Source organism: Hibiscus syriacus, unplaced genomic scaffold (genome assembly GCF_006381635.1).
Source record: "Hibiscus syriacus cultivar Baekdansim isolate YM2019G1 unplaced genomic scaffold, ASM638163v2 tig00001478_pilon, whole genome shotgun sequence".
Lineage (NCBI taxonomy): Eukaryota > Viridiplantae > Streptophyta > Magnoliopsida > Malvales > Malvaceae > Hibiscus > Hibiscus syriacus.
In genome coordinates, this window is record NW_024061874.1 from 3,285,031 (window position 1) to 3,297,250 (window position 12,220).

The following is a 12,220-nucleotide window of genomic DNA, read 5'->3' on the forward strand; positions in this document are numbered from 1 at the left end:
GGATTCAGGAGTCGATTACAGTCAAGGAAGAGTTAGCACCCTTGAACTGCACTTTCGGTACTATGTAATTTCCAATTATCTTTAATTAAGAAAATTGAAAGTTTAACTTGAAAGGTAAAATAACGATCCCAAATACTTACCCTTGATAGTTTTAAAAGTGTACCCTTTAAGAAGTCAAGAAACATGTTAGATAAAAATGTAGTAAAAATGAATAAAATAAAAAAGGTTAAATAAAAAATAAATGCAATAAAGTAGAGAAAATAAAACAGATAAAGAAGATGTAAGCAAAATAAATAAAATAAAATAAAGAGGCACAAAAACAAATATAAAATATATATATATAAATAAAATACATAAAATAAAGAAGATAATAACAATAACAATACAAAAATAAAAATAGAAGATAAAAAAATAAAAGATAAAATGAAGTATATAAAATAATAAATATATATAACATATAATTATAGTAATAAAAATATATATAAATAATAATGATATATGAAAAAGAATTAAAAGTATATATATATATATATAACGATAGAATATAGAAAATAAAAAAAATAGCCAAATGAAGATAATTAATATATATATATATATATAGAATAAGAATAATAAAAAATACGCATGTAACAACAAAGGACTATTATAAAAGAAAAGTTAAAATTGAGACCAAATTTAAAAGACAATTAACGTTGATATTGCGTATTAGGGGGGCGAAATGAATGTTTTAACTTTAAGCTTTTCTTCTCTATTTTTCGAAAATCTAAATAATTTTCTATGATCGGGCCTCGGGATTACTAGATTTAGAAGATAGATCTTTAAAAAAAAACCTTCCTGTTCATCGGCCAAAAATGATTTTATTTAGGTTTGACTCGAGCAAAAATAATGGAGAAACACACATGTAAAGACTTAAAGCGATAAAGGTACAAGCTTTTACATTTTCTACTTATTTTCCTCTTCGAGAATCACGTCTTTTGCTCCGATTTGCTAGTAATTTCTGCTGTTTATTTCGTATATCGTGTGTTACAAATGGGGAGGATTACATGTATTTATAGTGAAAAAAACTAACTAACAATAGAATCCTAATGCAACTAGACTCCTTACTCGGTTGTTGCACGTTTGTTGGTGTGATTGTTGCTTTAAAAGATATGGTGGTGGAAGAGTCCTCTTAGGAGAGGAACTCTTGCTAGCTCTATCTTTTAAGAAAATTGGTGTCTACACCGATACGACCCGAAATAAATATATTTATGAAAATATTATTTTTATTCAATAAGAATAAAGATTTAATTGAAAAAATAATATATAGGGGATTATTATTATAATTTTCCCTAAATATAAGGTAAATTTATATTATTTTTCAAGGTAAATTTATATTATTTTTCAAGTCATATATTTTTACTCTAAACCTGAATTCGATCCAAACAAAATATGTTTTTTTTAAAATTCGACCTCAATCCAATTTTTTTTTTTTAAAAAAAATCTGATCTAAACCAATCGAAATGAGTCAAAACCGACTAATTTGACTCGTAGCCCATTCCTACTTATAAGTTTCCCAGTCTGCCTAACGATAAAGGACCCAGCCCAATGAATACGGTCATTTGGTTCAATTTATACGACCATATCAAATCAATCAGCTGCCCAACTTACAGCATCTTGGTTCAAATGGAAATGGATGTGGACTTTCAATAAATGTTTTAGGTTCACCTCTCAATTTTAGTTTAAATTCAATTTATTTTAGCATTTTAATATGATTTTATAGTGATAAAATTGTTTGATTAATGAGGTGACGAAAAAAATACTTATACAAGGGATAGTACACATTAATTTTTGAATTAAGATCTTTACTATATTATTTAGTGAAAATCATTAAGGTTATATTACAATTTTTTAAAGTTATCAGAATTACACATTGATTTTTTATACAGATATATACATATCTATAAATATAATTGTTTAAACTTATGATATCTAAAAAAATAATATTTTCTTTTATCATTAATATTTATTTAATAAAATTTTAACTAAAAATTATAATACATTCAATAATTAAAATTATTTTGTTAAATTTGAGTTCATTTATATTTTAAACTAGAAATAGTTGACATCCGTGTAACAAAAATGATATCGTAATGGGCTCCTGGGGATTTCTATTTACCACAAAATTTTTAATTGTATTAATGATCGGACTTAAATTTGTAAATTGAAAAATGAAAAGATAATATTCCTAAAAACATAAGTAGTGAGACAAATTTCAAATATATGAAGAGTATAAGGATTTGAAACGTATTTTAACCATTTGTTTATCGTCGTCTTTCTCCTCTTTCCATGGACCAATTTGTTTCGTTATTATTATTTCAGTCCTTACGATTCCACAACTCTGCCATTTTTGTGCATTCGTGTATGTTTCCATACTATTCACACCGTCGCTCGGCGTTTCTGAAGCGGTTAAGGTGACTCATCGTCAGCTCGAGGAAAGCAATGTTTGAACAACAAACCAGAGAGTAATTTAGCGTTTATGATTTGGTCTTTGTCGCGTTATTTATTGAATTCTTTATGATAGAAAAATGAACAAGAAAGCATTGGCCATTTTGATGCGAGCCAGAATGAGACCTAATCATCACACTAATTTCGCCCTTACTCCCATCTCTGTAAGTTTTTCTTTTCTTCTTTTTAAAGTTATCACAACGTCAATTTTGTCCAAAATTACGTTTGATTCATCTTATTCTGTTAAGCGAATTGTTTGATTAATCACGGATTTAATGAAGCTGTTATTAATTAGTTTGAATTATTAATTTTACCCCAGAATGAGGTGAATCAACTGCTACCGAATTCTCAAGGTAACCGATCCGGTTCAGACGGACATGGAAATGAAAATCTCAACAATCAAAGGTCTGTTATTTGTTGTAAAGTATTCATGTTATACAATTTATGTTACCCGAACTTGGGTGTGAGTGTGTAACTTGAAGATTCTTGGAGGTTGTATCCTATATTCATTTGTCTGATACTTGTATCGGACACAGGTATTTTAAGAAAAATGAAGAGTCCGAGCAACATGGATCATATGTACATTCTTGATTTTGAAATCTGGAAACTGGTTTTTTTTTTCTTTTCTTTTTTCGTTAAACTAGATCGTTCGAAGCTGTACGAGAATCGATGCACTCTGAGACGTTGATGCATAAAACTGAAGTTCTAGATTCTGCACTTAATGATTTTTCGGAGGTGAGTTATTGTTAACAACTAACCAGCAATTATTAATTATCTAGCGTTCTCATTGTGTATGACTGTGCTTGATCATGCTGTGAATTGTGATATACTGCAGGGTTATTTCATCCTTTCTTTCGAGAACCGGCGGAAACTATTGATCACACTTGCCAAAGAGTATGATCTCAACAGGACACAAGTTCGCGAGCTGATAAAACTGTATCTTGGACTTCAACCACCTGGTGATGAACTTACTGTTGGTATTTAACCTTTTTATGGAATATTGCATTCATGTTTAGCGAGGTTAAATGGTGCGGAAGTTAATTGTTTCAAGGAATGAAGCTCAATCAGGAGTAGTTGAAGATGAATGCTCTCTTTCGACTTTCTATCGCATAGAGAGAAATTTGAGACATTCCCTTAAGCCAGTGTATGAAACTCTATTCGAGAGAATTAACACGCACCCAGAAGGGCTGAAGTTTTTGACCGTCCTTCGGGCTGATATATTATCCATTCTCGTGTAATGTTATTGTCCTTTCTGTTTTATTTAACTGAAAAGTGTGTTGGAGAATGTCAGAAACTCGAGTTTTTCACTTCTAATTTATCATTCAAAGTCATAAAAAACACATGCTACGGTTGTAAGGAACTTCCTAAGGGCTTTGGATTATCGTGTATGATTATCAATCACTTGTGTATTATCTTGCATCATAATCAATCTTTTGGGCATTGGTATTTTCTTTCTTAAAGTAGAATTTAGGTATACATTGCAATGCTGAAAGAGTATAAGAACTGAATTGTTAAAAAATTTCTAAGGTATTGTTGCTGACCTGTTGCAGATCTAGAACTTAGAATACATTCATTTCTATTAAAAATTGAAATATGATTACTTCAAATGCAACTATTTTTTTTTTATTTCAGAGAAGGAAATATGGCCTCACTGCGAGCAATGGATTCCAATCTGAAAGACAAGCTTAGCACTTGGCTTTCTCCTGCTGCTTTAGAGCTCCATCAGATTACATGGGATGATCCTGCTTCTTTGCTGGAGAAAATTGTAGCTTATGAGGTTTGTTTTTTATTCTCCCTCTTGCTTTCTTGAATTCTATATTTTGTATTGTGCAGCCTTGTATTGTTTAATGATCAAATTTTGGCCAGGCAGTGCATCCGATCAGTAATCTTATAGATCTTAAGAGAAGACTAGGAGTTGGTCGTCGTTGTTTTGCGTATTTTCATTCAGCCATACCTTGTAAGTAGTTCCTTTCACTGATTGGGGGGGACTCAGGGTGTTAAGTACTGTATTGCCTGCAATTCCACCTGTTCTCGCTGGTCGCCGTCTCTCTCTATCTATCTAGGCATTCTGTATTTCAGGTGAACCTCTTATTTTTATTGAAGTAGCACTTTTGAAGAGCATAACAGAGACAATACAGGTGAACTTTCTTTTAACTGTACCATACTCCAATCATCTTCTTGTTGGTAATATTTCTGTGAATGATAGGAAGTTCTGTGGGATAATCCTCCAATTGCTGAAAGTGAGGCAGCATGCGCATTATTTTACTCAATATCATCAACTCAGGTATAATGTTCTTCCCCCACCCCCTTATTTGTAAAAGATATTAACTATAGCATGAAGAAAGATATCATAGCAGCTGTTTACATGGTCTATGCAAATAGTGTAGTTTCTTGTGCTAATGGGCTTTTCACACGCTCCTGATTACGTTTCCTTGAACCTGACCGCCTTTTTCCAACTTTCTCAGCCTGGTTTGGCAGGAATCAACCTAGGAAAGTTTCTTATTAAACGCGTTATTACATTGGTTAAAAGAGATATGCCACATATTTCTGTAAGTCTTCCTTTTCTCCGATCTGATTTCTTGATCAAACTAGCTACAAGATTATTTTTGCATGTTCAGTTATAATATAAGTTTACTTTTTCCTGTTTTATGCTTGATGGAATTGCTCATCCTTTAATGATATCAGGCATTAATCATTTTAATTTCTGAAAATGTTGTTATGTTGCACTCTCTGCAATCTGTGTTTTGAGTCATGTTTGGTCTTTGTTAGTCCTCCTGCACAAGACATTAGATATTTCAACAGATTTTCAATAATATACTTGGCACTATACAGGATGTTCCCTCGACCGGTTTTCTTACATAGTCCTTGACATCTGTGTACTGGGTTGCACAGCTTAAGTTTTGCTTGGGATGATGCTTACTGACACTTCTTTTCCGCTTAAGGTGTTTGCTACGCTTAGCCCTATCCCGGGATTCATGCCTTGGCTTTTATCCAAGTTGGCTTCTCAATCAAGACTTGCTGAAGCAGAGGACATATCATGCTCATCAGCTGATAAATCTGGATTACCTTTTTATGAGAACGTACTTGAACCAGAAGAAGAAAGAGCACTAATAAACTCATTGGGGTACGCTCCATTTTGTGTGTATGCCTATGGTCGATGAGATTTCTGGATTTTATGAAGATTAATGGTTTCTAGAACATTGGCCTGTAATGCATATTGATTTCCCAGTTTGGGAGCAGTGTTTTTCTTGGAGCTTAATGGAGTGACAATGAAGCATATCGAGTTATGAAAATGATATTGATTGATTGCTTTTCCAATTAAATAGAAATAGTTTACCCTCAGATTATTTGTTCAAGCTCTACACTTAAGTAGAGGGGAAGATCAACTTTTGGAAACATTTATGGGGGGATTTAGCTCACAAGTCACGGCTGTCATCATTATTCTGTATTCTCCAACCCTTATTGTGATCCTGAAATGTGATTTACGGAGTCTGCATATTGCCATAATGTCATTATCTGTTGCAGGGATCTTGCTGCTGGAAAAAGTGGCATGGAAATACTGTTGAACGTGCTAACACCGACAACTCATGAATGGATTAATTCAGATAAATTGCTTTCTGCATTAAAATCACCTCTAATGCGACTATGTGCGAGGTATGTTACTCCATTTGAAATTTCTGTTTTTTGATCAAATAGCTTTATATTTAATTTCTTTTATTCTTGCGTCAGATTAATTGATTCTGCACCTAACATACGGAGCTTGTGTTTCTTTGGGTAAAATCAATTAATGCTGATTCTTCAAATGTAGGTACCTTCTGCTAGAGAAAAAGCGAGGAAAAGCTCTGGATTCTGTCGCAAACTTCCATTTGCATAATGGAGCGGTACGTAATCAGATTGCAATAATAGACCAACGAAGTCCTATTGACAAAACATATTGATTAGTTACTAGATTTTCCTCTACACGTATAAACCAGTCGTTCATCAAGAATAGGGTAACCGTGAGAAAATGTTCTTGATGCACACTCCTCTCTCTCTCTCTCTTGCTTGCACATTCACATCCTATTGTTTAAGTGCCGGTTTCTACACTCATTTAATCGCTTTAAATATGGAACAGATGGTTCAAAGAATAAACTGGATGGCCGACCGATCAGAAAAAGCCTTGAGCCAAAGTGCAGGTATCATGGTGAACTATGTCTACAGGTAAATTTTCTGTCCCAACTGAAACCAATTTTTATAGTTTATTTAATGTCCGGGCAATTCGTGATATGTACTGTAGATCTACTACATACGTCAGGACTACAGTTGGCGACACCGAGGCTTTCTCGGTGGAAATCGGACTCCACCAGAGGTCGGCTCTTAGCCCTTACATCTTCGCCTTGATTATGGACGACATCTATTGTGCGACACCAGACGGTGTTCCATGGTGTATGCTTTTCGCTGACGACATTGTCCTAGTTGCTGAAACAAAAACTGACCTGAATAGTAGACTGGCTACCTGGAAGACTGCTTTGGAAGAAAAAGGTCTAAGGATCAATATTGAAAAGACAGAGTATTTATGTTCAAACTTCAGTGGGAACCAAAACGATGAAGATATAGAAGTATGCATCGAATGAAACGTTCTCCCCTCAAAAGATTGTTTCAAGTACCTAGGGTCTATGATACATAAAGATGGGGGTGTAAATGATGACATTACACACCGTATAAAGGCGGGATGACTAAAGTGGATGATTACTACTGGAGTTTTGTGTGGCAAGAAGGTGTCTCTAAAACTTAAGGGAAAATTTTATAGAATGACAATAAGACCAATGTTGCTGTATGGATCAGAATGTTGGGCAATCAAGAAGGGTCACGTAATGAGGATGGAGACCGTAGAAATGAGAATGCTTTGTGGGCATGCGGTAGGACTCTGTGGGACTTGACACTATACTCTGCAATTAGGATGTCCTTGGGGGTGGTGCTTGTATCCGAAAAATTGAGGGAGGAAAGACTACGGTGGTTTGGGCATATCCTTAGACGACAACCATCGGATGCGGTCAGGAGGGTAGAGTTGATTACAGTCGACGGTGCCAGAAAGAGAGGACGATCAAGGAGGAAGTGGGTAGACTGCTTGAGATCTGATTTGAAGGATTTAGCACTTACCGATGACATGACCTCTGATAGGAAAGTATGGAGACCTAAGACGAGGGTAGTCGAGTAGTGTGGGTCACAGCCATAAGGTGTAGTATCTCTGTATTCTTTTTAATGCCTTTGTAGTAATTTTCAATGACTTCTACTTTTTATACGTTTCAGTCATTGGAAATTATGAAGCCTTAGAACTAGGGTAGCGGAGTAGTGTTGCCTTAGTTTACGTTTTAACTCATTTGACTTTATTCCTTCTCGTAGCTTGCTATCGTTAACTTTTGTGCATCATTCTCTTCATGTTTTCTCTTTCTAAATTTAGCCGGGACTTACGTTTCTGTCTATATGCAGAGATTTTTACACATAGATTTATTTGCAGGGATTACTTACCCTTACAGACGCGCATATGATTACTGTTCATCTATGTATTTATTTATTTATTTATTTATACATGCATTGTATTTTATCTTTATTTTTAATTTTCTGACTGCCGGAGGTCTTCCACGGAAACTGCTCTCAACCTGGCGTCGGGGGCAGTCTACTACTCTATCTCCCCCTTACCTCATTGCATATGAGAATATGATTTTGTTATTGTTGTTGTTAATGTCAGAAATTTATACTTTAAGAAACTTCTAAATTAATTAGTCTCGATGTGCTTGCTTCCTGCTTTGATGTCTGGAGAAGTAAAATAAGGTGTAATTGCCATTTAAACCTTTTTGAAATCCTTGCTGTATTGAACACCAAACTATTCATGTAATTATGTCTATTTTGAACCTAAAATGGATTTCCAGCCTCATAACAATAGTTATACCTTTATTAGAATTTCTCTCTTTGAGCATCGTACTTACATTATACGATGACTCACTGCAGGCCAGAGAATATCAATGAGTATGCTCAGTCGTATTTCATTAAAGGACATATCCACTCTTCCGATGACGTGAAACGGTACACTCAGGTATTTAAGTTGTGCATTCAAGAATAAGACTTTTCGCTTTACATCGATAATTGATGGTTCGTCAAAGATTTGCTTATTGGCACGCTCCCATGTCATACCATTGCATTAACAGTTTGATGTCTGCCCTTTGCCTTGCTTGATTTTGCTATTGCTATTGTTTCAGCCATTAACGGAAAATGAATCCAAGAACAACTTAGGATGACCGAGGGGAGACGATTTAAGTATGTTTTACGGATTACAAACTTGTTTGTACACTTCTGATTTCTCTAGATTCAAATTAAGGTACTTGATGTTGCTGCCTGTGTATTTGCCTTAATAAAGCAATTTCCGCTTCCATGAAAAACGCAAAAACGCCACCAGCTGTAAACCTTTTCCAGGGAATTATTGATCAAAGAAACCACATCCAAGAAACTGTTCTTAACATTCAATAATGCTTCAATATGTTTCTTCTTCTTTTTTCCGAATAGAAATGAGCCTAGAGAAATACAAGGCAAATTAACAAAATCGGATATGGGAGGCCCTATGACGTCCTGATCCAAAATCTCGTGTAATCCACGAGGAGCATTGTCGAAAATCAGGAAGTCATCTACCACATCCCGAGCCAATCTTGTTAAGAAATCCGGTGCCATGCTAGCTTCTCGTTTTATAAGCTTGAATTCAGCTTGCCAATCTTGTCTAATCAAAGTCAAAATACCACGAACTAGAGAAAGAGAACTGGAATCAAAGCCGAAGTAATTAATTCAAAAGCATCCGTACCATCCATTTGAACAACTAAATGGCGAAAACCTCTATCCCAAGCAAGATTGAGACCATCAAGAATCCCCCATAATTCAGAATTGATGACCGTGGAGGTGCCCAAGTTATGATCAAAACCAGCAATGAACCCTCCATCATGACACCGCAAGATACCACCCGAGGAGCTGTAATTAGAATGGCCAACCGATCCATCAGTGTTGAGGTAAACAAAACCCAGGGAAGAGTGTTCCCAACTGATTTCGGTGGCAATGGAACGGGCACTGACGACAGAAGCACCAGAGCTGAAGATATTCGCCCAAGAGAGAGCTTGGTGGAGCAAAGAGTCAAGTGCCTGTCGATCTTGCTGGAAAACCCAATTATTCCGCCGCTTCCAAACATACCAAAGTAGAGAGGAGAAAACAGTATTCCAAGGAATGCAAAAACCAGCGTACAACGGAGAAGAAGCTAACAGATTAACCAATTTTTTTAAAAATAAACATTTTATTATCGATAAGGGGTAGAGGAGCATTGATCAATCGTGTAAAAAATTAATCGGCTCCGACAGCATAGCAATAGAAATACCCCCACAACGAGAGGAAAAGAACCCCAAACTTTCCACGCAGCCCCACATTTGAAAAATAGATGGTCAACCGACTCTGGGGAGCCTAAACAAAACGGGTAAATTTCCATCCGGTTTGCAAATTTCCTTCCAGCTTACCCAATGAATGATCTTTTTCACTTCTGCACTGCCCCACAAAAACCTTGCAAATTTGTGCCTTAGATCCACGAACCCTAAACCCCCAGCTTCCACCGGTTTGCAAATTTCCTTCCAGCTTACCCAATGAATGGTCTTTTTCGCTTCTGCACTGCCCCACAAAAACCTTGCAAACAAGCTGTTAAGCCTTTCGTACACTGAGACCGGTAATCTGAAAAGAGGCAAGAAAAATATGAAGGGAGGTTAGATAACACAGTCTTAATCAAAGCAACCCGCCCGCCAAAGGCCAACAACACCGATTTCCATCCAGCGAGTCTGTTTTCCACTTTTTTGATCACTGGTTCCCACAATCGGGCGGAGTTTCGAGTTGCTCCTAGAGGAAGGCCCAGATAAGTTGATGGAAACGCTCCAGCCAAACATCCGATAGACTCCGCCCATCGATTAATCTCTACTTCTTCAATGTTTATGACAAAAACCGTGCACTTTTTCAGATTCAGTTCCAGTTGAGAAGAAATCTCGTGAGGGCCAACAATCTGTCAAAGAATTCCAAAGAGGCTTGGTCCAGGGACAGTCTCTAATAACGTGAGATGTCGACTCCTCAAGGGCTCCACAGCAGGAACAAGAGGGATCCTGGGCGGTGTCCCGCTTACAGCGATTAACATTAGATAGGATCATGTCGTGAGTAACCAGCCATAAGAAAGTTCGAATTCTCTCAGGGACAGCCAGCTTCCTAATAGTCTACCAAATAGAATCGTTGTTATACCACGTGTCAGATGCTAGGGCGGAGTAAGTACTACCGACAGAAAACACGCCTTTCTTTCCATGCTTCCAACGGCACTGATTCGGGCCAAGAGCATTATTAGGGGGTGGGGGGGAACGCTCCAAATATGATCCAGAAGTCTATCCGACGAGCTCAAGCCGGAAGTCCGGTCACATTCCGGTTTCTTTTTCAGTTTCTTGTCCGGTTTCCTATGAGCTATGTTGTGGAATCATATACCCGAATTATCTTCTTTGGATGAACACAAATCCCTCAAGATTTTAACAGAGACTGAACATTGATAAATCTACATTCCTAGACCTTTTTGCCTTGGTGATTCCGTCATCAAGCTCAAGTCCTTGTAAGCTTCAGGGTTGTAGCTCTCCTCAAGGAAATTAATGGGTTAACAGATGAAATATGCATGATTTTGAGTTGGTCTAATTATGTCCTCAGTTCCTGTAGTTTACCAACCTTCCAAATTTAGTCCCATCGTATTAGATATATTATCAATTAGACTTGGGATAAAATAGAATGGAATTGGAGGCTGTTTCTTTGATCGGGTGAAATGTGTCGTTTTATTGTCAAAATAATTACAGCTTCTCGAAAATAAATAAATAAAGAGAGATGGTAGTTAAGAGAAGTAGGGTCGGTCCACAAGGACTTTGGAGTTTATGATGAAGTAAACTTTATAATTCTGGATAAGGATGAGATAAGGTAGAGATTTGGATGAGGATGAGATTAAACAGGAGGCTTTAAAATTGTTTTTAAAATAAAATATAAGGATGAAATAAATAAATTTAAAATAAATTTAGATAAAGAAAAACTTATTATGAAATTAACCTCAGGCTTCAGCTTTTGCCTCAATTCCAGTTAATCCTCGAAATAAATTTTTGCTTCGGTTATTTAGTGGTTACATTCTACAGAGCCCAACCCCTGTAACTTATTTTTCTCTCTTGTGAACCGATAACCCAAAATCTATTTTTGGATATCAGTCCTTTATGGAGACTAACTACGACTATCGTCGTCAGCACACCTATTTTATAGATCTAGAAAAATTGGACTCATACTATGTTGCCTCAATAAGAATTGAATCCGATCTCAATTTCGCTTAGTGGACCGCCGCTAAGTGTATTCACAGGAAGTCGAACTTGCTACCAGTCGCTTATTCCTCCCAACTATAAATCAGAACAACTTTCGAACCAACATCGACTTTTTGATTAAAAATCGTTTTGATTTTAAAAACATAGGTCGATTACCAATCGTATTCCTCCAGAAAATTGAGAAAATAACTCGAAGTTATTTTACTGCTTTTCAATCCTCAAAATAAGAATTGAGTCATCGCTTCAGCTCTTGGCTATGGAGAAATTAGCTAAGTATGACAATCATACTTAGCATCTTTAAAAATAAAAATAAAAATGAAAACTTTGAAAATAAGAAAAGAAAAACTTTTATTTAA

The 12,220-nt window shown here is 35.9% G+C and overlaps 1 protein-coding gene across 1 annotated transcript; it reads left to right on the forward strand.

Moving 5' to 3' along the window:
• The first annotated feature begins 2,545 nt into the window (after positions 1 to 2,545).
• On the forward strand, positions 2,546 to 8,919 carry LOC120127416 (malonyl-CoA decarboxylase, mitochondrial-like). Its single transcript, XM_039145334.1, has 16 exons — positions 2,546 to 2,648; positions 2,804 to 2,889; positions 3,129 to 3,219; positions 3,320 to 3,443; positions 3,535 to 3,718; positions 4,117 to 4,261; positions 4,351 to 4,441; positions 4,564 to 4,622; positions 4,691 to 4,768; positions 4,950 to 5,033; positions 5,427 to 5,608; positions 6,010 to 6,138; positions 6,293 to 6,365; positions 6,599 to 6,684; positions 8,473 to 8,557; positions 8,721 to 8,919. The coding sequence occupies exons 1-16, from the start codon at positions 2,565 to 2,567 to the stop codon at positions 8,757 to 8,759; spliced, it is 1,620 nt and encodes a 539-aa protein (XP_039001265.1). The 5' UTR covers positions 2,546 to 2,564; the 3' UTR covers positions 8,760 to 8,919.
• The last annotated feature ends 3,301 nt before the right edge of the window (positions 8,920 to 12,220 follow it).